Source organism: Aricia agestis, chromosome 1 (assembly GCF_905147365.1).
Source record: "Aricia agestis chromosome 1, ilAriAges1.1, whole genome shotgun sequence".
NCBI classification, from domain to species: domain Eukaryota; kingdom Metazoa; phylum Arthropoda; class Insecta; order Lepidoptera; family Lycaenidae; genus Aricia; species Aricia agestis.
In genome coordinates, this window is record NC_056406.1 from 991,194 (window position 1) to 1,018,152 (window position 26,959).

Genomic DNA, 26,959 nt, shown 5'->3' on the forward strand with positions numbered 1-26,959 from the left:
CTATACTATACTGTTTATTGAATTAACAGCATTATATTAATTCTCATCCAGGAGTTCCGCTGCGATCTCCGCGAGGACTGCCTGGACCGCTCGGACGAGGAGAACTGCGAGGCGGCTCGGACGACTACCACTAGCACCACAACCGCGCCGCCCGTGGATACGTGCGAGCCGCCCGCGCTGCGCTGTGACAACGGCACCCGCTGCGTGCCGCTGCCGCAGCTGTGCGACAACACCGCCGACTGCGCGGACGGCGCCGACGAGGCCGACAGGTGTGGTGAGTCCGCGCACTAACACCGTCTGTGTCATGTTTTGATGCTGACAATTTTCTTTCGGTGGTTCGATTGGATTGGATAGTCACTTTTTGCATGTAACATGGGCGTAGTCAGGATTCTTTATATGGGGGGCTATAGGTCTTGGGGGGGAATTGAATGCGGGAGGCATTCAATCCCGCAACTCTCTCCGCTCCACGTTTAGGTATGAAACTCTTGTGGGGGGGCTATGAAATAACTTGATGAATCATTTTTATATATTACTAGATAACACCTTTAGCTCTGTTGCGCGGAAATTAGTATATCTTACGGGACCCGTACATTTTTTCGCAAAAACACTTCTATAAATCGATCTAGCTAGGAACCATTTTTAGAAAATTTTATTTGTGGTTTATCGAATACGAGGTCTGCTATTTATGTATCCGGAATTAAAAAAAGAAACAAACATATATCATTTAATATGGTTTTATTGCTTTTCAAAATATTCGCCGCGATGATCGACACACTTTTGCATACGCTGGAACCAATTTTCATAGCACTTTTTCCATTCTGATTGAGGTATCTCCAAAACGTGCATTTTGAACGCATCAACAGCCTCTTCGCGGCTCGAAAAACGTTGACCACGTAATTTTTTCTTCGCGTATGGAAATAAAAAGAAATCGTTAGGTGCCAAATCAGGGCTGTACGGCGGATGACCAGTCAATTCGATCTTTTGACCCTCCAAAAACTGAGTTGTTTCAGCTGAGGTGTGACAGCTAGCATTGTCGTGATGTAATATGATTCTGCGTTGTCGGTTGTCCTTTCTTATTTCTTCAAAGACTTCTGGTAAACAAATGGTCGTATACCATTCAGAATTAACCGTTTTACGATTCTCTAATGGCACTTTAGCCACATGTCCATTAATTCCAAAAAACAGGCGACCATTTGCTTCAAAGTACTTTTTGCACGAGTAACTTTTGTTGGTTTCGGCTCATCTTGGAACACCCACACCGTTGACTGTTGTTTAGTTTCGGGGTCATATGCATAGATCCAAGATTCATCACCTGTGTAGATATTATAAACGGCTTTTGACGTACCACGGTTGTATTTTTTTATCATTTTTTTGCACCAATCGACACGAGCCCGTTTTTGATCGATTGTCAAGTTGTGCGGAATCCAACGCGAACATATTTTTTTTACAGCCAAATGTTCGTGTAATATCTTATGTATGCTCGTCATACTTATGCCTAAGGACGCCTCTATCTCGCGATATGTAACATGACGATCACGCATTATTAGTTCCCGCACAGCATCTATATTTTGTGGGACAACAGCTGTTTTTGGGCGACCTTCTTTATTTTCATCCGTGAGCATAGACCGCCCACGATTAAACTCACTGTACCAGTGATAAACAGTGGTTTTTGATGGTGCTTCATCTCCAAAAGTTGCGGTGAGTTGAATAAAGCACTGTTGTTGATTTAGCCCACGCCGAAAATCGTAGTAAATCATTGCACGAAAATGTTCACGCGTTAAATCCATGGCAAATGAAGACACGCAATTTTCAAAATGACGCCACAATGGAAAAATAATTGACAGTCACATGAAACAAAATGTATTCTTCAACCAAAGAGTTCTATTTTCAAATGTTGTAATTACTTTTTAAATATTGTTCTTGTAAGTGGCCAGTTCCGGATACATAAATAGCAGCCCTCGTACCGAGCAAAGTGAGACCTCGGTCAAATAGCTAGTGGTAACTGAAGAACGGACACACTTTCATATTTGTATTATTAGCAAGAGTCTGCCTTCTAAAGCCACTATGTTTGACGCAGGTGAGCCGATGTGTCTGGTGGCTGCGTGCTCGCACGTGTGCGCGCCGACGCCGCGCGGGCCGGCGTGCGCGTGCCCGCCCACGATGCGCCTGCGCCCTGACGGCTTCAGTTGCGCACCCGCCGACGTCTGCGGCGAATGGGGAATATGCTCACAGGTTCACACTATTTGTTAAAATTATGCACAGATATTCTATTATCTTATTAATATGGGGGGGGGGGGGGGGGGGATAAACTTCTAGCGCAGTCTGGTGAGAAGGCTTCGAAACGGTTGTGTACGATCCATATCGCACATTTTTAGGGTTTTTAAGGAGTCAGCGTTTAGGACGCGCTCGCGGAATTATTTTATTAAAATCAGTTCGCATCGATCAATCAAGGCGATCGCGCGTGCTCGCACACCCGGGTCTTTTGATCATCAAGTATCAATCAATAAATCAAATAACGGTATATCAAGTCTATCGTTTCATTTATCAAGTAAAAGGAGTAGTAGTTAATCAAGGACACTACAGGTTGACTAATTTAGTTTTATAAGTCAAATTACATGAGGCTGACATTAACAGTGAGTGTTAAGCCTCTATAAAAAAAAGTCAAATTACGTGGGGTATAACATTAATCTGAGTGTATTTTTCGCAGACGTGTCAGCCATACAAAAACCGTCACAAATGCACCTGCTACGAGGGCTATCGTCTCGCTGATGATGGATTCACCTGTAAGAGCACTGGTAAGATTAATACCACCTTCTTATTGATAACAGAACGTCCGTAATCGTAAATACCGTTTTCTCAAGTATGAATAAAATGGATTTGTTAAAAAAAATGAAACATTGATTGCAGAGAGTACAGCGCCACTACTAGTATTCAGTAATCGACACGAGATTCGCGGCATGGAATTGCCGTCGTTGCGGTCTCGCGCGCTCGTGTCCTCGCTCAAGAACACGATCGCGCTTGACTGGCGACGCGACAACGGCGTGCTGCAGCTGTACTGGACGGACGTGGTCGACGACGCCATCTACCGCGGCACGCTGCTGGGCGAGGTGGTCAGCGGCATCGAGCCAGTGGTGCAGCAGGGCCTCTCCACCGCCGAAGGCCTAGCCGTGGACTGGATCGCCGGAAACCTATACTGGGTCGAGAGCAGCCTGCATCAGATTGAGGTATGCAAAGTCTCTAAAAGTTGAATAATAATAAATTGATTAAAAAAGTACACTTTAATATTTTCTTTTTTTAAATTTAGGTGGCACGTCTTGATGGAAAATATCGACGCACTCTGATTACCGGGGAGCTGGACAGCCCGCGTGCCATCGCCGTAGATCCCCGACTTGGTATGTATTCTACTGATTATTTGTTCAATAGAAGTAAAGATGTCTCTGCCAAATATTATTTGATTGTTTATTTTAGTCGGAATTCATCGAAATTGCCGATGCCGAGTCATGTATATATCTTATGTCAACCGATTGAATGCTAGGCTACGTGTTCTGGACGGACTGGGAACCGACGCTGCCGCGCATCGAGCGCGCGTCGCTAGCGGGGCGGCGGCGCGTGCGGCTGCTGCGTGCGGATGCGGACGGCGCTGGGGCGTGGCCTAACGGCCTGGCTCTCGATCATCCCGCACGCCGTTTATACTGGGTAGACGCACGCTCTGACTCAGTCCACACGGCCGACTACGACGGTGGCGATCGACGCGAGCTGCTGCGCGGCCACGACGCGGTGTCGCACCCGTTCGCGGTCACCGTGTTCGAGTCGCACGTGTACTGGACCGACTGGCGCAGCAACAGCGTCGTACGCGCCAACAAGTGGAACGGCAGCTCCGTCGCGGTGGTGCAGCGCACGCTCACGCAGCCCTTCGATTTGAAGGTAAGACGCTTGTTAATAACAACTAACAGCGCACATAAACAGTAGGAAAGTTTTATAATATTTACTGAAATTAATTCATCTACCTAAATGTGAGAAATAAGTGTATATCGTGTCATAATCCACTCAGGTCATACATCCCAGTCGCCAGCCGCGAGGCACAACAAACCCCTGTGAACAAAACGGCGGCTGCTCGCATCTCTGCCTCATCGACTCGGCGACGGAGCGCGTGTGCGCGTGTCCGCACCTCATGCGGCTCGCTGCTGACGGCCGCACGTGCGAAGGTATGTGCTGTGTAGAATATGTCTGAACTCATAAAAATGTAACCATCTACTGTACCATATTCTTGGCAAATAAATAAATTTAAATTTGAATTTGCATATTTATTTAGGGAGCTATCCGTCATTGACAGTTTACCTTTTCAATATATTAGCAATAGTGCAATAGTGCAATTAGTCAGTAGCATATTATTAAAATTGTCTTTAATGTAAATTGTAAACCCACGTTGAAAACTGGACATAACATGTCACTGTTGCTTTGTAGCTACTCAACTGTTAGTTTTTGCCAGATTGTATTGAGACTGTTTTTAACTTTATCATAAATGTGATTGTACTGTACTATCAGAAACGTTGATTCATAGGCATTTGGCGGACCTACATAGTTTGGTCGCGTTACGTCAAACCCAGCTCACGACTAATATTAAATTGACATAACCCGACCAACTGACGTAGGTCTGTTAACTGCCTATGAATCAATTTCTTCAATGGTACAAAATTGTGTTTGTAGTTCACGAGCGCATGCTGGTGGTGGCGCGCGCGGGCGAGGTGCGCGGTCTGGCGCTGGAGCAGGCGGCCGAGCTGATGATGCCGACCGTCTCCGGCGCCCTCGTCTCCTCCCCCGCCGCGCTCCACGCCCTGCCAGCTGAGTACGCCATCTTCTGGATTGATATGGACGTGAGTGTCTTATTGCACTTTTATCTGTGTACCTCTTATATTATGTTGTATTTTTTAAAGTTTGACAAATTTAAGGCTCTGATAATGATTTGAACCAGACGATTGAGAGGTATAAGATTACTGTTGTGACAACATTGTGATATTATTTCTTACGAATTAATCTTAATTTTTCAACCTATTGGTGAAAAATTAATTTTATTTATTGTGGTCGTGTGGCAGACGTACGAAATAAAGCGGGCGGACGTGCGTGGAGGTGGCGCGGAGTCGGTGGCAGACAGTGCACTGGCGGGCGCACGCGCGCTCGCTCTGGATTGGTCGGCGCGTCTGCTGTACGTGTGCGGTGGTGGCGTGCTCGCCGTCAGCGGCCTGCGCGGCGATCGCACCGCCACGCTGCGTCGCGACGCACCAACTCACGTCTCAGCGCTGCAGGTGCATCCGCTTAGGTAAACAAAATGATGTAAAGGACGTTTTATTTCCCATCATCTTGCTCAAATAACGTGGTAATATCGATACCTTTGTTGATAACTGGACAGTTGCCGCGGTTATTACAGTGAAGTGTAACGAACCTGAATGTGTTCTAGGGGAAAATTGTATTGGGCCACGAACGATGACGGCGAGGAGCGCATCGAAACTGCGAACGGTGACGGCAGCGGCCGCCACGTCCTCCTCAAAGACAGTATGCATGTTGCCGGCGTGACTAGTATGTATCAATTTATTATTCTTCTGTCACAAAATATAACATCATAATTATGAAAAAAATTTACCTCCGTGTCTTTTGCTTAAATTATATAAATTGATAGTTTACTTCATAGTTTATATTGATTGCAGGCTTTGCGATTGACATTGAAAAAGATCGTCTTTACTGGGTTAACCTGGCGTCCGCTGCGATTGTTTACATGGACCTGAAAAAGGAAACTGTTCACACTGTAAGTTCTATTTCGTAAATTAATAAGTGTTATCGCAGCATATATTTAGACAGTGACTACGGAGGAGGTCTTTTGTTACATAAAATACTATCTCGTTTCTTATAAAATATTTTTTAAATCTGCATTTTACGGTTGTGTAGTGTGTAGGCCTTGAAATATAGATTTTGCCCAAAAAACGGTTTGTGGCTTACTGCGTAGCCGATCTGTCGATTTATGTTTTTAAATCAAACTACGCATATTTTCACTAAAAAATATTGATTACAAACGGAATATAAACAGTATATAACGTGGACAGTTGCCGCTGCACATGGGGGCGCGGCCGGTGGCGCTCGACGTGCACGGAGGGGAGGTGCTGTGGGCGGACAACTCCGATGCCACGCTGCGTGCGTGCGACAAGGATGAGTGTGGTGAACCCAGGATATATAAGAACAATACAGGTGTTTATGAGAATCTTTCTTTTATGTTTTTTCTAATATATGAGCCTTGTTACTAATAAATTATGTCTATGCAGTGTACTATTCGAGGTCTGCTGCCTTTGTCATATTTCTCATCATCTGTTATGTGACTTTTTCAATGTGTCCGACTACATAATATTATGTAACATATACAAGCTGACTGTGAATTATATTTAATTCGCTATATGATTTTTTATAAGTATTAAGTATGTATGTATGTTAGTTGCTACTTGCGGCGAAGACCGTTGTCTTAATACTTTAATTACATTATTGTATTAATAGTAGACCTAAAAGTGGCAAACTAATAAGAAGCTGTAAAATATAGACGGCGTGACGTCAATCCGTGTGTATGACGCGGACGCCCAGCGTGGCGCGGGCGCGTGCTCGCTCCGTACGGCGCAGTGCGAGCACTTGTGCGTGTCGCTCAGCGAGTCGCGCAGCATGTGCGTGTGCGCACAGGGATACCGTCGCGATGGACTGCGTTGCTTGCGTGAGTACAATACATTGTACTAAATACTTATCAAAAAATGTACAGATAGAAAAAACGTTTATATATTTCCTATTCTCTTGCAGCTCTAGACGAAGCGCTGATATACTCGATGAGCTGGGAGCTGCGCGGGCTTCTGCTGAACGCCACGAACGGCAGCGACACGAGCGCCCTGCCGCCCATCCCGCAGATCGCGAACGCGGCGGCCATCGACTACTACGCGGCGGGCGAGTGGCTGTACTGGGCGGACGGAGAGGCGGGCGCGGCGTGGCGCGTGCGGCGCGACGGCTCCGCGCGCCAGGCGGTGCTAGTGCGCGGTGCGGCGGCGGGCGCGGGCGCTGACGCCCTCGGAGCGCTAGCGGTGGACTGGCTGGCCGGCAACCTTTACTGCTCCGACCCCTCGCGCACTCTGCTGCTGCTGGCGCGCCTCGACGGCTCGCACCGCTACGTGCTGGCTGTCACCGATCCCTTGCCAGTCACTGGTCAGTCAACGCTCGATTTATAAAAGTCCTTAAGATATAAAAATCAATATTAATGTAATAATTTTACGATGACCGTTTGCAGCCATAGCGATAGACCCGGTAGCGGGCTGGTTGTTCCTGTCAGGTGGCAGTTGGATCCAGCGTACGCGGCTCGACGCCTCCGCTCCGGAACTGCTATACAACGGCACGGCGCTGTCCGACATAGCGCTAGATGTACAGGTGAGGCTGCACAATGTTTTTACTAACGTACACGTAGCTTATGTTGCTGAATTCGCTTTATATTTTTTAAGAAATTTAGGTACGAAATATGATATAAAAATACGAAAAGTGGCGTTGTTGCAGGGTGGCATGGTGTACTGGACGAACACGTACTCGCCGAGCGTGTGGCGTATGCGCTACGACGGCTCGGGCCAGGCGCAAGTGCTTGCGGGCGCGCCGCTACGCTACCCGCTCGCGCTGACCGTCCACCGTGCGCATCTCTACTGGCTTGACACGTAAGACACTGCTGTTTGCTTTATAGCATCAATCATCACTCATCACACGAGTATTCCAATTCATTTTAAAATCATTTACAGGATGCTCGGTAACGGCAGCGTGGCGGTGGCTCCGCTGACCAACCTGAGCGACTACAGAATCGTCATCGATAAAGTCGGCGATAGTCTCAAAGATTTGCTCGTAAGTAAACCTCTTCATAATAAAAAAAAAATATCTACACAACGCATCAATCCCAGTCTAGTCTGTTTTATGACGTGTTCAATACGCCAGACAGAAAAAAAGCAGGCCCTGTCACAGAATACATATTAGTTTAACAACAGAAATATCACTCCCGAAACCCGTTTAAAAAATAACGACTCATGCTACGATACTATAAAGTTCAAATTCCGACCGCGCAATGCTAAGTGCCTACTATTATATTCACCTACAAGTGCGCTTTCTTTCTATCGCATAACGCGTAACTTTTCTTACGAAATCAAGGTTTTCGCTTTTTAGAAAACAAAATAATCTTTTTTAATTACTATTGGTACGAGTAGCAAACCTTTTTATAGTAATATCAAATTTTAGTATCCCAACCTATATTTTATAGTAGTTTTATATTCGATTATAGTGCAGGAAACTTTGACAATTTAAACATTACAAGTAACTTACTTCTGTGTAGTTCGTGTATTTTTTGTATGAAATTGGTTTATTTGCTATGTTTGTATAGTTTTTATGTACTTTTTGTATTTAAATACCTTATTCAAGTAAATATTTCATTGGCCTTTTTATTTGTTCATTTTTATAATATTTATAACGATTTTGTCACAGCGGTTAAATCAGTATCATGAATTTAATTCCTCTATGATCAGTATACAGTAGATAGTCGACGAAAAATCTTGCGCATGCGTCACCGCTCGCTTGTGAGTCCCTTATGATGTGCCACCCGCGGGTGGTACTTACAGTTTGATGCCTAAACGTACGAGTGGGACAGGCCTGGCCCTGTATAGTTATTCAATCTGTAAATATTTTAGTACTCCCTTACGATTAAATAAAAAATTGTTGATCGATAAAGGAACTTCATGCGTAGATATGGTCCTCGGAGTCGCAGCAGGCGCCGGCCGGGCGTGCGATGAGCGCGTGCGCGGTGGACAACGGCGGGTGCGAGGCGCTCTGTCTGTGGGACGGCAAACGCGCGCGCTGCGCATGCCCGCACGCCGACCTCGCGCCCAATGGCAAGAATTGCACACGTCGGTATACCTTGTCATTAAATGTTATTCACAAATCATAATTATTATTGTATCTCAGTATAAGTTTTGAAAACCTGTAAATTTATATTTGTTTGCAGCGTACAAATCTTTCTTGATGTACTCCCGCCTAACACAAATCGACACCATACACTTTGAGGACGAGAAAAACTTGAACTCCCCATACCCGCCTATTGAAAATAAGTGAGTAGATTCACATAAAATTTTACTTACTAGCTCGCCAAAAGTCGTTCATAGCGCTGGAACTGTAAATTTTTCTGCAACAAAAAATATCATATTATTATGTCAATGGACACCAAGTATCTGCATTGGTTCAGCGATTTAAGCTTAATAAGGTAAAAGACAGACACATTCATAATAGTAGTATGGATGCGTGACTATTAAATCGATGCGAACATTAAAATTTGCAGAACGTTGATGCGCAACGCGATAGCTCTAGCTTACGAGTACGACACGACGACGATCTTCTACTCCGACATCCAGCGTGGCTCCATCAACGCGGTGCACTTCAACGGCAGCGATCACCGCGTGCTACTCGAACGTGAGTATTCTTCCAAACGAACCAGACCGTTCCTTTGATATACTTGAAATTTCAAGTTGGCGTTATGAAAAAGGGGGTCGAAATAGTAATTAATAATAATGCGTCACGACGTCTTAGCAATGTGGGACAGATGTTTCACTTTGTGTACTCTGTACACGCTCTCTTTTGGTGTTTGTTCCTCCAATGAAAACTACCTCGCAGAGGCGGGTTCTGTGGAGGGCATGGTGTTCTCGGCGGATAGCGGTATGCTGTACTGGACGTGCGCCAGCACCGCCACCATCAAGGCCGCCAACATCCGCGCGATGCGCGCCGACGCCACGCGCTTGCCCGCCGCGTCGAACGCGCACGTGCGCACCGTGCTTACTCTCACGCCCGGGGACCGTCTGCGTGGTATTGACTACGAGCCCTGCCAGATGTAAGTAAAATAAAAACCGATTATGTAATTATAATTTGTCAAAATGAGCTGTTTTTTTAAATAATAACTAAAAGATTGCTTATTTGTAATCGTTGCAATTTACATAAGAAACATCGATGTCACATATTTTAGGCGACTCTACTGGACAAATTGGAACGAGTCGCGACCGTCGATCGAGCGGGCGTTCGTCAGCGGCGCGGGGCGGGAGGCGATCGTGACGACGGAGATCCTGATGCCGAACGGCCTGGCGCTGGAGCACCGCTCTCGGCTGCTGTACTGGATCGACGCGCGGCTCGACAAGCTGGAGCGGATGCACTACGACGGCTCGCACCGCGCGGTGGTGACGCGGTCCTCCGCCACGGAGCACCCGTTCGCGGTGGCGGCGGGTGGCGGCTGGCTGTTCTGGACGGACTGGGTGGCGCGCGCCGTGTTCCGTGGAGACCGCGCGGGCCGCGTCGCCACGCTACGCCGCGACGTCATGCGCCCCTGTTCCGTCGTCGTCGTCGCGCCCAACCATCAGCACTGTGAGTAATCTTATACTTTATATAGCTATACATGAGCTTGTCGAATTGTTTATCAGTATTATAAATTTATTTATTAGGTCTACAAATGAGCATATTAAATTCTGATAGAAAATCTCTGGAACTCCTCAGGCGCATCGGATCCGTGTGCTATGGACAACGGTGGGTGCGCGGAGACGTGTACGCTGGACGCGAGCGGGCACTCCAGCTGCGGCTGCGGTGAGGGTCGGGAGCTGCAGCGTGACGGACGCTCTTGCGGCGCGCCGCTCCCCAACCACTGCCCGCCAGAGCGCTTCGCCTGCGCCGAGGGGCCTTGCCTGCCCGAGCACCTCGTGTGCGACGGCGTCCCGCACTGTAGCGACGACATCGGCGCTAGTGATGAGGACCTCTACTATTGCAGTAAGTTTATAAAATTCTGTGTTAATCGTTTATCTGTCATCTCAATATGGAAACTAAAATGTTTGATTTTATAGCGTCTCGCGATTGTCCGGCTAACTACTTTCCGTGCGGCACCGGGGGGCGGTGCCTGCCAATGACCTCTAAATGCGACGGCCGGCCCGACTGCGAGGACGGCGCCGACGAGCTCGGCTGCGACTGTCTAGACTCACACTACAAGTAAATGTTACTCACATATTGTTCTCTAAATAATTTTGATATTAAGTGGAGGCCGCAATTGCCTTTTATCGTATAAACATTGCAGGTGCAACGACGGCACGTGTGTTGAAGCGGGGGCTCGATGCGACGGCGCGGCCCAGTGCCCGGACGGCTCGGACGAGGTGGCCTGCCCGCACTGGAGCTGCGCGTCGTTGGGTGACGGCGCGTTGCGCTGCGCCTCGGGTGACGCGTGCTACGCGCCCGACATGCGCTGCGACCGCCTGCGCGACTGCACAGACGGGAGCGACGAACTGGATTGCCCCGCGGGTACGACAGTTACTCTAGAGCAAGGGTGGCCAACCTTTTCGACACTTGGGTCAAAATTCGAAAGTAGAATTTTACTCCTGGCCGTACTACCAAATTTTATGTACAGTTCGACAAGGCTTTATATGAATATGTCAATGATGTCAATGGGCGCTGCTGGTACAGGAGAACTGTCAAAAATGACGTTTTTGTATGATAGAAGCGTTAGTTCCTTTTCTCGCCACGTTCAAAAACAGCCTTGTTTAACTGTATACTCGTAGTGTGCGCCAGATAAGTCTGCGCACAGTCAAAATCGGATACTAATTTTTCAATTTTTTTCCTATTAGAACTTAGAGCTTAGAACAAAAAAAACGTACGTACGTCCTCCAGGCAAAAAGTAGTTCAGTTTGCGCGGCTAGCTGAAGCTCAGTACGTTATTTTAAGGTCAGCCACACAAAAGAAAAGAAGTGTTTGTTTGCTTTTTATAAGCAGGTATTGTAAGGTAATTTTAGTATTAACTTTTTTTAACTTTAAAAAAATGTGCTAGGCTCCGCGGGCCACAAGGTAACAGACGGCGGGCCGCATGTGGTCCGCGGGCCGCTTGTTGGCCATCCTTGTTCTAGAGTCTAGACTCTAGAGTATGACATTACATTTACAAAACTGCATTTGGTCTTTAAAAATAAATAAATATCCAATGTGCGCTACTAATCACTGCTTTTTGCGTCCTCTGCGTAGACACTACAACGAGTTTGTCGATGAACAGCGAAGAAGATACGTTCGAGGAGCAGCCGCTGCTGGGGTGCTCGCAGGAGCAGTTCGAGTGCGGCGGCGGGGGCGGAGGGGGCGGCGCGGTGGAGTGCATCCCGCTATCCTGGCGCTGCGACGGTAGACTCGACTGCACCGATGGCTCCGACGAAACCTTGCATTGTAGTAAGTGTACAAATAATAATAAATTACTTACCCTAAAAAAGGACACTTTTTTTAATTATGGTCCGTTCCCTTGCCTTTGCTTGGTCTTAATTATACTTACATTTTCACGTAACATTTAAATGTTGATCTACGTAATTAGGCCACAAAAACACGACATCATGCGGACCGGAGACGTTCCGGTGCGGCGCATCGGGGGCGTGCGTGCCGGCGACGGCGTTCTGCGACGGCGTGACGGACTGCCCGCGCGGGGAGGACGAGGCCCGCTGCGCCTGCCCCTCCGGCTCCTTTCGCTGCGCCTCATCAGCGCACTGCCTTGATACGGTAAATATCGATTAAATATTTGCGTTGAAGAATAAAAAACCTATCCTTTGCAAATTTTGACATTAGTGACGGATACGATATCACGTAATACTGTACACTAATAATAATTGTGATTGTTGAGTTTCACTTTACATCCATGTATCTTATAGGAAGTATCTTGTCGCTCCTACTGTGATAACTGATGAAGTTAAACATATTATTCGGAATCTAACCTGGTAAAATTGCCTTCCTAACGAGTAGTTACTACGAGTAGTTATTTACTATTTAAAAATAATGCATATTGTATGATATTCTCGTCGTAGAAATTGTATTGCGACGGGGACAAGGACTGCGAGGACGGGTCGGACGAGCCGCCGGGGTGCTCGGCGCGCGCAGCGGCGGCGGCGGAGGGGGCGGAGTGCGCGCGTGGCGTGCGCTGTGGCGGCCGCTGCGTCGACGAGCCGCTCGTGTGCGACGGCCGCGACCACTGCCAGGACGGCAAAGCCAACGGCACCGGGTCCGACGAGGATCCTTTGGCGTGCTGTACGTAATAACTAATAAAGCACTTATTATTATTTTCTTTTAGACACCGGTACAATTGCCAGTATCATTATAAATCGCTTATCATATTTTATCAATTTTCTTAAGGGCTTTTACATCGAAAATTGCACGCGACGTCACGCTATTTCATTTTTTATTTTACTATAAGGTACCATCGAGGAAATCGATTCCTAGGCAGTTGACAGACCAACGTCATTTGGTCGGATCATGTCAATTTAATGTTAATTGTGATCTGCTGGGTTTGACGAGGCCCCCCATCTGCCTAGGAATGAACTTCTTTGATAGTACATGAAAAATTTACAGCTAATTTTTCTTGTATCTTATTTTCAAATTCAACTATATTAGTTGAATTTGAAAACAAAGTTTTCTACTAAAAATAATAAAATCAATAGTTTACAATGTCTTAAATTAAATATTAACCCACAAATTTTTTGTTGAGTTATGAATGCACTCTTGTTCTAAATGATCTAAAGAACGTGACTGCGTAACTATATATAAATTATAATGATGTAAAATTAAAAATATAATACGAATATAATATAATAGAAATAGGTATGTAAAAACTAACGAATTAACTGTAAATTGTAATAACTTGACTAACATTTATCTAACATTTTGCACGTCGATAAATCGACAAAATATGTGAAACACTTCTTGAATCGTATCACGCTCTGTACCATATTTATGTAAATAAAAAAAAAATAAAAAAAAAAAACTCAATACGTAATATTATGTGTGTTAACCCACATTTTTTTTTTGTTGAGTTAGTTTATTATTAGTTTAGTATTTATTAGTTCGGACGAAACAAAACATGTTTAACCAGTGGTAGGCCTCATGTAGACGTTCTAAAAGTGTTAACGTTATTAACCTATTTAGAAATAAATATTTTGATTTTAATTTCTTAACACAGTCTGGGTTTGCGCCCGTCACGTTCGGACGCGCTCCGTGTTACGATCTCTGTGACGTCAATTTTCATTTCATATTTGCGAGTTTTTTTTTGTTTCCGAGTTTAAATATTCTGAAGTATGATTATTTCGTTTATAATTATTAATAATTATCAAATCAAAAGTGAACTTATGTGAATAGTTTTGTTTCTTTAACAAACTTTCGTATTATTATTTTTTTCGATCTACCCGCATTGTGTTGTAATTATGAGTGAACCTGAGGAAGAAGGTACGATGGAGCCTGCACACAATGAGATGGCTGCGGAGGCTGTTAACATAATAGTGCTGGAATCTGGAGAATATGAAGGAGAGGTAGACTTAGAGTGGGATGATGCAGGTATGTCAGTAGGTCATAATAATCTCGACGATGTTGGAAGTGAAGCGATGTTGCAGCCAGGCAACAAAAGGCGACTAGCAGGTAGTTCTCCAGAGCCGCTAGCTGATGATGGCTTTACACTGGTCACGAGATATAAGCGCAGGAACCTGCAGAGAACCCCTCCATCTGCATCACCTAATCCGCCAGCTAATTTACGTAATAATTTTGAAGTTTCTATAACCGCCAAGACCGATTTTCTACCGAAGCAGTTAGCGTTTGCAAAACTATTGGCTAAATACAATATTCAGGGCATAGAAACTATCAAATATAAAAGTCCTTTCAAACTTTTAATTAAATTTAAATCCGAGCTAGACGCAAACAATTTTCTGAATAATAAGATTACACAGGATTATGAGTGGGTTTGTAGAAATACTAATGAGTTGCATTACTGTTATGGCGTGGTCCGGGATATTGACATTGATATAGAAGATAAGGAATTGAAAGAGATTTTCGAATGTGACACGAAGATTTTATCCATTAAGAGGTTGTTACGGAAAGATTCGGATGGTAAATGGATAAAGTCTGAAACCGTTCGAATAGGGTTCGAAGGTTCAAATCTTCCAGAATTTATAAAAGCTTATGGGTGTCGAATGGCCGTAGATTCTTACATGTATCCTGTGACTCAATGCTCTAAATGTTGGCGATACGGTCACGTCAATCAGATTTGTCCATCTAAGACCCCAATTTGTCCTAAGTGTAGCGGGAAACATGAAAACTGCGAAACGAAAAGTTATAGATGTGTTAACTGCAAAGGGAATCACTTATCTTTTATGAAATCTGCTTGTCCTGTATTTAAGAAAGAAAGAAATATTCGGATGTATATGGGAAATCATATGTGCTCTTATAAGTTTGCATTAAATAAGATGAAGGAAGAGACACTGAATAAGACTTCGACCAGATTGGAACCCGAGATGCTTTTTGTTAAACCTATTATTTCCCACGCCAGGACCGACGGGGCTTCGGCTCCCACTTACAGAGATGTTACTGTTGGCGACTATGCAGCCGTTGAAACTTTACATGATAGTGATGATGACATTATGGAATTAGATGAGTGTGTTTCTTCGATGCCTAATCAAGAGTCGTCTACCACAACTGAGTTCAAGAAAAAGAACAAAAATAAATCAAGGAAAAAAAGTCTAGACGTCAGACGCGATAACGAGGATGTTTTTCATACATTTCAGATAACTAGTGCTGAAATCCATACTGAAAATAAGCAAGTTGAAAAGTCTAGCTCTAGTACTAATCGTAAGGAAAGGAAACGTTTGCTAGAAAGGATTTTGGATAAAATAAGAGAAGTTTTTGTAGCAGAAGGAAGTTTAAAAGATAAGTTTAAAATGTTGATTGAATTTTTCTGGTCCGAAGTAGTAGATGTTTTACAAGAATATTTGAATTTTGAGACGGTGCTTAAGTTTATGGGAAGAAACAATAATGTCCAGTAATATCAATTCTTTACACAGCGGTATCAACATTTTTCAATGGAATGCTAACAGTTTAAAACGTAAGGCCAGTGACTTTGAACTTTTGATGTCACAAGACAAAATACATATGGCTTTTGTGAGTGAAACGTGGCTTTCATCTAGTGTAAGCCTGAAATTTTCTGGTTATAATATAGTGAGAGCAGACAGAGACGATTCATATGGTGGTTTGTGCGCCATAATACATAAATCAATAAACTATTCTGAACGAGTTTCTAATATTTCTAACTCTGATATCCAGATAATCAATATTGAAATTTTTAACGTACCTACATTAAAGCACGTGATTGCTGTGTATTGTCCGCCTTCAATTTCTACAAGTCAACAGGATTGGGATGCGATTTTCAATACATTCAAAACAGGTTGTCTTATAATCGGAGATTTTAATGCGCATCACACTCTATGGTCTTGCAAGTCCGATAGAAGAGGTGAAGCTGTTTATAAAGCTATGTTTGAAAATGATTTTATATGTCTTAATGACGGTGCGCCTACTAGAGTGAAGTGGGTTAACGGTAGCCTTCAAAAAACCTCGCCTGATATATCATTTGCTTCCACAGACATTGCTGTCAATATGAGTTGGCAGGTTACAAATGAATCCTTAGGCAGTGATCATCTAGTGTTAAAGTTAAGTTGTGGTTTTTATAAAACGAACAGATACATTAAAAAAAGAAATTATAAAGCAGCTAACTGGGTAGAATATACTAAAGAAGCAACGACAATGTTTATTCATGAAGAGGTGAATGATGTCCAAACGAGCTATGATAGTTTTACAAATCAAATTAAATATTTGGCTGATAAGCACATCCCTTGGATTAAAATTTGTCAAGACCCCACATCAAACTTCAAACCCAAACATTATTGGAATAAGGATCTTTCAAAGGCAGTTGCTGAACGGCGTCTTTCATTGGCGCAGTTACGGCGTAATCCTACACCTTCTAATTTGCTTCTATGGAAAAACAAAGTATCCCAAGCCAAATTACTTATAAGAAAAGAAAAATCTAAGTCGTGGAGAGAATTTTGTTCCAGTATCAACCACGAAACATCAGCACCCGTTATGTGGAGAAAGATGCGATGGATCAAAGGCAACACTGGACGCAGAGATACTGTAGATCCTCTTAATGCTGAAAAGCTATTGCATTCCTTGACCCCTGATTATGTTGCCGAGCAGGAGCCAACTTTGCCAGAAAGACAACCTTCCATTATAGAATCACCCATTACTCTCGCGGAGCTTCGTAACTGTTTAAAAAAGAAAGATACATCTCCAGGAATGGATAATATATCATATACTATGATCTATTATCTTCCAAATAATGCTAAGTGTATGCTTTTAAAAATTTTCAATTTAATTTTAATGTCAAGTAATGTACCTGATCAGTGGAGAGACATACAAATAGTCCCTATTCTTAAACCGGGAAGGGATCCCACTCTTGCCTCCTCATTACGTCCTATCTCATTAATGTCTTGTCCGTGTAAGATATTCCATTTGATTCTATTAAGAAGATTGGAGTGGTTTATTGAAAGCCAGGGCCTCCTTCCCGGCACGTCGACTGGTTTTAGACGTGGACAATCTTGTGTTGATAACCTAGCTTTACTTACATCACATATACAATTAGGTTTTGCCAGAAGAGAGCCAACAATCGCTTGCTTCATAGACATTGAGAATGCCTACAACAATGTAAATATAACTGCATTAATTCATATCTTGCAGGAAATTGGAATCGGTAATTTTATTTGTAAATATTTATTTAATTTTTTGTCTAATCGTCGTTGTACAATTGTTTTAGATGATCTAAGTAAAGTAGTAGCATTATTAATTAGATGTACAAACCAGGGACTAGCTCAAGGGGACCCCCTTTCTCCTAGTTTATTTAATATTGCAACTAGAGGTATTTCTAGAATTATTGTAAATAATAATGTTTATAACTCCCAATACGCTGATGATTTCGTGTTATACAAAACAGTTGTAAATGGTAATACTCTAGAAACAGTTTGCTCTCTTAAGTTAGCTATAAAGGCCGTGATTAACTATTTAGATAGTATTGGTCTCCAATTATCCGTATCTAAATCTAATATTTGTGTATTTAATAGAACTAGAAGAAGTTTTTATATTGATATTGAGATTAACGGTTCATCTCTTAACGTGGTGGATAAAGTTAAATACTTAGGTTTATGGCTGGACTCGTCCTTAAGATGGAGTCTTCATGTAAATGAATTGTGTGCTAAAAGCTATAAATGTTTGAACGTCTTAAAAGTTTTATCGGGTAGGTCGTGGGGAGTTCACCCTCAATATATTCGCCGTCTTTATATTTCTCTTGTAAGGAGCCGACTTGACTATGCTAGTTTTATATATGGTAGTTGTGCTAAAACACATCTTAAAAAGCTCGATATTCTACAAAACAGAGCGTTGAGAATATGTGGCTCTTTTATACGTAGCACTCCAGTGTTTGTTATGCAGAGTGAACTCTCCATTCCTCCCTTACATATACGTAGGTACGTGTTGGCGAGTAGGTTCTTGCTTAAATTTAAGTCTAGACTAGGCAACGATTTGTTATATTCTTTAGATCAGTTAAATTTAGTACGAAATTATTTTAGGAATACTAATCTCCCAATTCTAGCACAAATTAACTCTGAATGGAGTAATATTAATGTATATGTAAGTGAAAAGTTAGAGGCGTATTCATTAAACACATGGGTGTCTTCAATAGATGTCGAAGAACTCATTGTACATAAAGTTGGCGACATGGCTCCAAAACGGAGCTTATCTGATTGTGAACTTAAAAATTATTTTTTGCAATTCATATCTGATAATTATTCTGATTGTAATAAGTTATATACGGATGGCTCTAAATGTACTCAAGGTGTCGGAGCTGCCTTCTTCGATCCCCAATTAGACGTTTCACAGAAGTTTAAATTACATAGAGATAATAATATAATGACTGCTGAACTTCTTGCTATTAAGGAATCACTAACTTATGTTAATAACTTGAACAACAATAACAGTATAGTTATTTTATCAGACTCGAGAAGTGCTCTCCAACACCTTCGTCGGTGCGCCACGAAGCAACGTGGCTCTCCGATAGCCTTCGAAGCTTTGGATTTACTCCGGCATGTTTCTGGAAAAGTTTCAATTAAACTGCAATGGGTTCCAGCCCATGTCGGTTTAATTGGAAACGAAACTGCGGATGCGCTTGCCAAGAGTGCAGTTATGGATGGTCCCGTGGTCTGTTCTAAACCTTTTGTAAATGAGCTTCGTCATCAGATTAAGGAAAAGGCGCTCGAGAAATGGGAATACCATTTCGGCGAGGAATTACAAAGAGGTGTTGGAGTTTGGTACGGAACCATCCAGAATAAACCAGTATGGGAGCCTTGGTTTATTTCGTGTAATTTATCGAGAAAGTTGTTGGTGTCAGCCTTTAGATTACGATCTGGGCACATTCCAGCAAATAAATTTTGCTACTTGGTTGGAATTAAGCCTTCGCCTAATTGCGATGTGTGCGACAAGCCCGAAGACCTGTATCATGTTTTGCTGGAGTGTGCTCGGACTGCAGAGCTAAGATCAAGGCTCTTAGGTGACTTTGGCTGCCTGCACAATGGACGGATCAATAGTGTACTTTCGGAGCCGTTGTCCCCAGAGGCAATAAAATTATATAGTTTTTTGGATTTGTCCCTTATGTAGGGAACACTGTATTCACCTATGAGGCTGACATTAACACTGAGTGTTAAAAGCCTCTGTAAGATAAAAAGATTAAAAAAAAAAAAAAAAAAAAAAAATTTCTTAACAGCGTCCATATATTGTCGCGTCTCGATTCAATGACCATTTATATTTTTGACCCCCGACAAAAGAAAGATTAAAAGGGGTTGTTTTTAAATTTCTATATATAGCATTATTTATAATGCAGCGTCTTTTGCGTCTGCATTCGGAACGGAGGCGGAGGCGAGCGCGGCGGTCGCGAGCGGCGATGGATGTGCGGGCGCGTGGCGGTGCGGTAACGGCGCGTGCGTGCCGCTATCTGCGCTGTGCGACGGCCGCGACCACTGCGGCGACTACACCGACGAGTGGCGATGCAGTTAGTAGATTATACTTATTAACGTAATTAGTTGCAGCTGTTCCTCAATAAGTTTTTACGAAGCAAATTTGTATATAAAAGTTTGTGTTGGAGAGGGTAAAACATGATTGCAATAACACTTAAACTGTGTTCATGTATTTGCCAAGTCTTTAAAGCGAACCTGTACTGTTTAAAGTTAAAGACGTGAGTTAAAGAACACGATAACCAACATTTTGTAACACAGACATTTACTCATGTTTTGAACCTTATGATTTGAACAAACCTTGTAACGTTTACTATTAGTTATTGTGTTCTACCTCACATGTAATCAATAATGGATGCAAATCGGTCATATACCTTTTCTCGCTTAAATCTTATCTTAATCAAAAAGTTTTTATCCCGCTAAAATATGATAACCTGCGCAACGAAGTTGTGACTTGTGGACATGAATTGGTATACTCGACACTCGTGTCGTCCGCAGACGTAAACGAGTGCGTGCTTCTGAACGGCGGGTGCGCTCACAACTGCACGGACCTGCCGGTGGGCCGCGCGTGCTGGTGCCGGCCCGGCTGGCGCCGCGACCCGCGTGACCGCCGCGCCTGCACCGACGTCGACGAGTGCGCCGAGGACCACCCCTGCGACCACCACTGCCGGTAATTCACTTGTAGGAATCTAGGAGAATACTTGAGGGAAAACAAGGAAATCAAATAACTTGTAAAGAGTTAAGAACTGCCAATCCCAATGGAAGAACTGCAGATGACAGTTTGGAGTGCTTTCCTATTTCTTAATCTACCATGTTTTTGGCCAAAGGCTTTTGATAATAAGAGAATAAAATTTAAACCTCTTTTGTGTTAACAATGACATTTGTTTCAGAAACACGATAGGAAGTTACGTGTGTTCCTGCGCCGAGGGCTATCGTTTGATGGAAGACGGGTCTAGCTGCGCAGTTATTTCCTGTAAGTTACAAAAGAAAGCATTCGCCAATTTTTTGTTGTTATAAAAATTTGTCTTTATCTTTTCCGTGTTTTATATTATTTTTTTCAAATGTCATCAAATTCAGTCCAGTAATCCGGTAGTCTATTAATGGATTGGATTTAATGTATTTGTCACACACGCGAAATGAATATGTGATATGTTACATCTCGTCTTGCCACTGTTGCGCACCTTTTCCGCGTTTTGCGGCATCACTGTGCAAACGGCGTTAGTATAGATAAACATTGCCTACAGCGGTGAAACCGTCGCTGATTTTCACGAACCGCTACTATATCCGTCGCACGTCACTGCGCGGGCGCGGCGCGACGTCGCTCCTCGTGCACAATCTCACCAACGCCGTCGCGCTCGACATGCACTGGGCGAGCGGCTGTTTGTTCTGGAGTGACGTCACGCGCCTAGGCTCCTCCATCCGCCGCCTGTGTCGACCCTCGCTCGATGGTACGTATTTTAATGTGAGAGTTATGTTAAAATGTTTACACTTCGGCTTACATGGAAACAAAGAGCCGTTTGTTCGTTAAAAATAAAATGATAGTTTAATTATTTGCCTAGTCTATAAAATAAAAATGAATAGCTAGATGTGTTGCTGAGTGCGAGGGAACAGCTGAACCGATATCGATAATTCTTATTTAGTTGTTTGTGAATGTCGGGGGAAGGTTCTTGTAAATGATAATTTTGAAAAGAAAAATAGCGCTTTTGAGAATTTAATCTTCGCAGTGAAGACGGGACAATGTCTGTCGGGCCCGCTGGTATTCAAACAAAAATATAGCATTTGGGCTACATAGTATCTTCTGTTAATGATAAACCGACAGAAGAGAGCTTGAGCGGCGGGGGGAAGGAGGAGGCGGCGCTCGTGGCGGGCGCGTCGCTGCAGAACCCGGACGGGTTAGCGGTGGACTGGGTGGGGTCGAACGTGTACTGGTGCGACAAGGGCACCGACACCATCGAGGTGGCGCGGCTGGATGGCTCGCACCGCCGCGTGCTGCTGCGACACCGACTGTCGGAGCCCCGGGCGCTCGCGCTGCTGCCGCAGAAGGGGTGGGTAAATGAATAAGCTGTACTGATTTTGTGTTTATCTTTCACGCGACTTTTCCAGTATATTTGACAAGGAGAAAACATGGTGTAGCGTATTCGTATTTTTATTATTAGTAAGGGCGTATAAACTAACAACATTAAATTGTAGATGGATATACTGGTCGGACTGGGGGTCCGCGGCTCACATCGGGCGCGCGGGCATGGACGGGTCGGGGCGGCGCGTGCTGCTGGGCTCGGGTCTCGGCTGGCCCAACGCGCTCACCCTGGCGCCCGCCTCCAACGAGCTGTACTTTGCCGATGCGAGAGAGGACTTTATAGCTGTTGCTGATCTTGATGGAAATAATATGCGAGTGCTGTTTTCGAGAGGTCAGTGTTCAGATACAATTTAAAAAAATACAAATATTTGCGCCGTATAAAAATGTTTTTTGTTTACCGCACAGAATATTATATTACTTGTATATTGTATTTGGCTTACTACGCAACTGCACACCAATCGTGCTTTTCAAGCTACAGCATAGATTAATCACGTTGGCAAATTAATATAACTACATCGTGTCAAAGGATGTTTTATTTCTACCTCGTAATAATCATACACAGTTCTACATCCTTAACCGTGATCTATTTTAGATAAAATGCCGTGGCTGCGTCTTCACCACGTGTTCGCGCTGGCGACGTGGCAGGGCCGCCTGTACTGGAGCGACTGGGAGACGCGCGCCATCGAGAGCTGCCGACGCCGCCCCGATCGCCACTATAATGTAAGTGAATTGAACGTCAATATCCTCCATGTCCAAATTACCATCGCATTACATGTATACGTGTTTTACATCACTTACACCTCCGATCACTCATCCCAATACAAGCGACATTGTGTTTTATAGACATAACAAGTTATTCACTAATCTTCAAAATCAAACCAATCACATTTCAGTATTTTTAGGGTCGCTGTAACGAGTAAAATAAAATAAATAAATAATACCTGTTTAATAGGTAACTTATGTTACGTAGGAATCGGAGAACACGCCCCCGGAGAGCGGCGGTGCGTACCGCTGTCGAACGGAAGTCCACACGCTGCACAAGCCCATGGACTTACGCGTATTACACCCCGCGCGCCAACCGCCCGCACCCGAACTGAGCGCGGCGTGCGCCCGCCTCGACTGCGCCGGCCTGTGCCTGCTGCGGCCGCACGACGACGGTGCCGAAGCTACGTGCGCCTGCCCCGAACACTTCGTCCTGCAGGACGACGGCCGCAGCTGCAAGCCCAACTGCACGTCAGCGCAGTTCATCTGCAGTACTGCCCTCAAGTGCGTGCCGTTCTGGTGGCGCTGCGATACACAGGTATGTTGCTAATTAGCGTTTTGCACGCTACAGTACAACTTTCCTAATGCTTCTCGACGATGTAATTCATTTTGTCTTTAGCAGAAGAAGTACGGAATACAGAGACATTACACATGTTAAAAAATATTATGTAAGATTTACTTCCTTTTTCATTAAACTTGCCGTAAATTCACCAGGACGATTGCGGCGACGGATCAGACGAGCCGGAGTCGTGTCCGGCATTCCACTGCTCGCCGGGCCAGTTCCAGTGCGAGAACGGCCACTGCGTGCATCCTTCGCACATCTGTGACGGCGAATCACACTGCGGTGACGGCAGCGATGAAGTTGACTGCGATCAGGTATTACCCGAATAAATAAAAAAATTATATGATCTGATTTTATATCTATTATTATAATATATTGAAACGAGCTTTTGCCCGCGGCTTCGCTCGCGTTAAGAAGTATTATTATATACAAATTTTCATCCCCTATTTGAACCCCTTGGGGTTGGAATTTATCAAAATCCTTTCTTAGTGGATGCCTACGTCATAACATCTACCTGCATGCCAAATTTCAGCCTGATCCGTCCAGTCCATATATATATATATATATATATATATATATATATATATATATATATATATATATATATATATATATATATATATATATATATATATATATATATATATATATCTTAATATATATATTTCTTGTGTGCGTGTGTATGTGACTGAACTCCTCCTAAACGACTGGACCAATTTTGATGAAATTTTTTGTGTGTGTTCGTGGAGATTCGAGAATGGTTTAGATTTACAGTTTGGTCTACTGGAAAATGTTTTTTCAATTAATTTCTTATTTATAAGGAGTTGTTGATTTTGGAATGTTTTACATTAGATCCGGCGGACGGCGCTATCATCGCATTCAATATTATTATATTTCAATTTTAGTTTGTCCTGACAGATGGTGCTACGATTAATTTGAAAAAAATTTTGTTATTCAATTCATGTGCTGATTAAAATATTAAATAAATAACACATAGGCTACAATTTTAACCGACTTTCAAAATGGGGGAGGTGTTATGTTCGTTTTCTTATATTCAACGATTACTCCGCCGTTTGTTAACCGATTTTCAAAATTTTTCTTTTGGTATATAGGGTATCATCCCAATTTGGTATTATATTCAGAAAAGTGGTGATCTGATGAAGGATCCATAAGTAATCGAGGGAACTCCTCAAAACTTATAGGGAAACATATGGTGACTTCGGTTTCGTGAGAAGTATTCTAAGCATATGCTACCAACAAGTAAGATTTTGCACCGAGATATACCTGGTATACCGTGGTTCGGAAGGTGCTGAGAGAATTCCTGATTCTTTATAGATACAAGTTTGGGAGTTTCGGCGTTGTTTTAAGAACAGAAAGCATATGCTACTATGCAAATTACATTCTTCATCATCATCATCATCATCATCACTACCATATTATACCATTTCATAGTCTTTTAGATCGAGACTCGAGTTTGTCAAGCGATAATTAAAAAAAATCTATATCTACCTAATATTATAAACCTGAAGAGTATGTTTGCTTGAACGCGTCAAAAACTTATCTCAGTGTTAGATAGATCATTTATCGAGTAAGACTCATCATTTCGACGGGTGCAAAGTAAAAAGAGTCATCTACAAAACAGCAACTTTTCAGGAGAGCGCATAATAGGAAAAAATGCTCCCATTTTGTCAATTTCCGATCAAATTTATTGAAATTTTCATCATTGTTTCATTATTTATTTATGACTCCACATGTATATTTAATTTCTTCTAATTATGTTTAATTTACGAGATATTGTAGTTGTCTGCATCTACATTGCGCTTGAAAATATGACAACTGAGTTAACTACCACTTGGTCGTTTCTACGTGGGAATTAAAAATTATATTTATTAAAGTATTTTTACCGATTACTAGTACGATTATCAGTAACTACGTAAAGTGTAACACTTTATATTATTATTACAAGTAAGTTATATTATTAAAATATGTAGTTAAACGTTTTACATCTTAAACACGCCAAGTTCAGAACATAATTGCGTAGATATCTTTTTCTACGTTGTCGATTCGGTGCAAGGTACACGATTTAGAAGGAAGTTAAAATATGAAATACTAGCTTTTGCTCGCGGCTTCGCTCGCGTGGAATTTGAAAATCGCGTAAATTGCAAATATTCCCGTAAGCTCCCTTAGAAACATGATGTTTTTCCAAGACCAAAAGTAGCCTATGTTACTTTTCATCCTTTCAATTAAGTTTATGCCAAAAAACAATACGATTTGTTTCTTTGTTAGAGCGTGAAGGAAGGACAAACAAACAAATAAATAAATAAACATACTTTCCCATTTATAATATTAGTATGGATATACTTAGGAATCATTCATTTACTTTCGTAAAAATCGTATTTTCTCACAACAAAAATGAAATTCTGTGTCAATACTTTAATTATTTTAAACTAATTTAAAAATTATTCAGTATCATTATCAGTACAGGAACTATGTTGTAAATTATTATAATTTAGGCAGAGGCTTATTAAGTCTTTGTACTTGGCACTTGTAAGCATGATGGGTTCATTATAAGATCATAAGCATCGCCGGACGTTTTACACCATCGGAGGGGTGCATACGATTTTTCAGAACACAAAATGAAATTTTATTTCAACGATTTCTCAATTGCTTCTCGTGATCACAGAGATCCCAAAACCGGTCAAAGATAAGTTAATAGAAAAACTTCGCGAGAACTTGCAAATGCCGGGATATGATGTTACGCAGGTTGTAATTTACCATTTCTGGACTGATGTAATTGTTTACCTAAACTTTGTCGTAATTTACGTCTCGTATCAATACACGTGTCTTTATTTCTCAATCGCCTTTTCTTTAGATCAATATTTAACTGACGTCTTTTTCTACCGTTTAACGAGGAAGGCGTAGAACATTCACTTGATGCCTCCACTGCCGAAGAAGCATCAATGGTGTTGTCTATAGAAGATTTAAAGTTTGAGAGGGACAATATACTCGATGGCCTGCTTGAGTTAATAAACTCAAGCAGGTCATAGATTATATGAGATCAAAGTATCTGTTTAATAAAAAAGAATATATAATATTTTGATCTAATACTGATAATGGACGCGGCGGACTTGAAGTGATGAACTGTATTCTGAGGGTGTTGGCGTATTTGTTAATTTGCTGAGATCGACAAATTTTCAAAATCATTTTATATTTCAGACTGAGAGTGAACTAGTGTGACTGGCCTAGAGTATTCAGATCATGGGGACTTATCTTACAAAGTTAACTTATATTCATTTGTCTTCATCGGTGACACATCAAGGTTTTCTATAAGATGTTCAATAATTTCATCGGGCAACACAGTATTTTGCTCGATAAATCTATCACTTATGTTCTGGAAACTTTCAACTTCTTTAAAAAGTCGTTTTGGACTTTCTGAACATGAAAAAACAGTAAAAAATAACAGTAACAAATTAGAAGTCAATTAATATAGCTAACAATAAGAATTAACATAAATAGGTACTCATAAACATAATAAACAATACTAATTTGCAAAAGTAAATTGAGACATCTAAATCACAATCGCAACGTAGAAAAAGCTATATG

At 42.6% G+C, this 26,959-nt stretch overlaps 1 protein-coding gene across 1 annotated transcript in view; it reads left to right on the top strand.

The window, feature by feature from the left end:
- Nucleotides 1-26,959, top strand: part of LOC121729708 (low-density lipoprotein receptor-related protein 1) — an 80,471-nt gene that overhangs the window by 42,381 nt on the left and 11,131 nt on the right. The window contains exons 24-60 of the mRNA XM_042118312.1: nucleotides 52-274; nucleotides 2,078-2,232; nucleotides 2,708-2,795; nucleotides 2,908-3,224; nucleotides 3,305-3,392; nucleotides 3,536-3,924; nucleotides 4,052-4,205; nucleotides 4,708-4,874; nucleotides 5,094-5,317; nucleotides 5,456-5,574; nucleotides 5,703-5,800; nucleotides 6,096-6,237; nucleotides 6,581-6,745; nucleotides 6,829-7,224; nucleotides 7,307-7,443; nucleotides 7,567-7,718; nucleotides 7,800-7,899; nucleotides 8,789-8,948; nucleotides 9,047-9,149; nucleotides 9,377-9,507; nucleotides 9,709-9,922; nucleotides 10,055-10,446; nucleotides 10,576-10,842; nucleotides 10,917-11,058; nucleotides 11,144-11,364; nucleotides 12,076-12,270; nucleotides 12,410-12,591; nucleotides 12,894-13,113; nucleotides 19,826-19,993; nucleotides 20,454-20,625; nucleotides 20,846-20,928; nucleotides 21,200-21,403; nucleotides 21,775-22,000; nucleotides 22,146-22,363; nucleotides 22,625-22,752; nucleotides 23,003-23,332; nucleotides 23,509-23,670. Of these exons, the coding sequence (XP_041974246.1) occupies nucleotides 52-274; nucleotides 2,078-2,232; nucleotides 2,708-2,795; nucleotides 2,908-3,224; nucleotides 3,305-3,392; nucleotides 3,536-3,924; nucleotides 4,052-4,205; nucleotides 4,708-4,874; nucleotides 5,094-5,317; nucleotides 5,456-5,574; nucleotides 5,703-5,800; nucleotides 6,096-6,237; nucleotides 6,581-6,745; nucleotides 6,829-7,224; nucleotides 7,307-7,443; nucleotides 7,567-7,718; nucleotides 7,800-7,899; nucleotides 8,789-8,948; nucleotides 9,047-9,149; nucleotides 9,377-9,507; nucleotides 9,709-9,922; nucleotides 10,055-10,446; nucleotides 10,576-10,842; nucleotides 10,917-11,058; nucleotides 11,144-11,364; nucleotides 12,076-12,270; nucleotides 12,410-12,591; nucleotides 12,894-13,113; nucleotides 19,826-19,993; nucleotides 20,454-20,625; nucleotides 20,846-20,928; nucleotides 21,200-21,403; nucleotides 21,775-22,000; nucleotides 22,146-22,363; nucleotides 22,625-22,752; nucleotides 23,003-23,332; nucleotides 23,509-23,670 (7,032 nt within the window). The remainder of the gene's footprint in view (nucleotides 1-51; nucleotides 275-2,077; nucleotides 2,233-2,707; nucleotides 2,796-2,907; nucleotides 3,225-3,304; nucleotides 3,393-3,535; nucleotides 3,925-4,051; nucleotides 4,206-4,707; nucleotides 4,875-5,093; nucleotides 5,318-5,455; nucleotides 5,575-5,702; nucleotides 5,801-6,095; nucleotides 6,238-6,580; nucleotides 6,746-6,828; nucleotides 7,225-7,306; nucleotides 7,444-7,566; nucleotides 7,719-7,799; nucleotides 7,900-8,788; nucleotides 8,949-9,046; nucleotides 9,150-9,376; nucleotides 9,508-9,708; nucleotides 9,923-10,054; nucleotides 10,447-10,575; nucleotides 10,843-10,916; nucleotides 11,059-11,143; nucleotides 11,365-12,075; nucleotides 12,271-12,409; nucleotides 12,592-12,893; nucleotides 13,114-19,825; nucleotides 19,994-20,453; nucleotides 20,626-20,845; nucleotides 20,929-21,199; nucleotides 21,404-21,774; nucleotides 22,001-22,145; nucleotides 22,364-22,624; nucleotides 22,753-23,002; nucleotides 23,333-23,508; nucleotides 23,671-26,959) is intronic.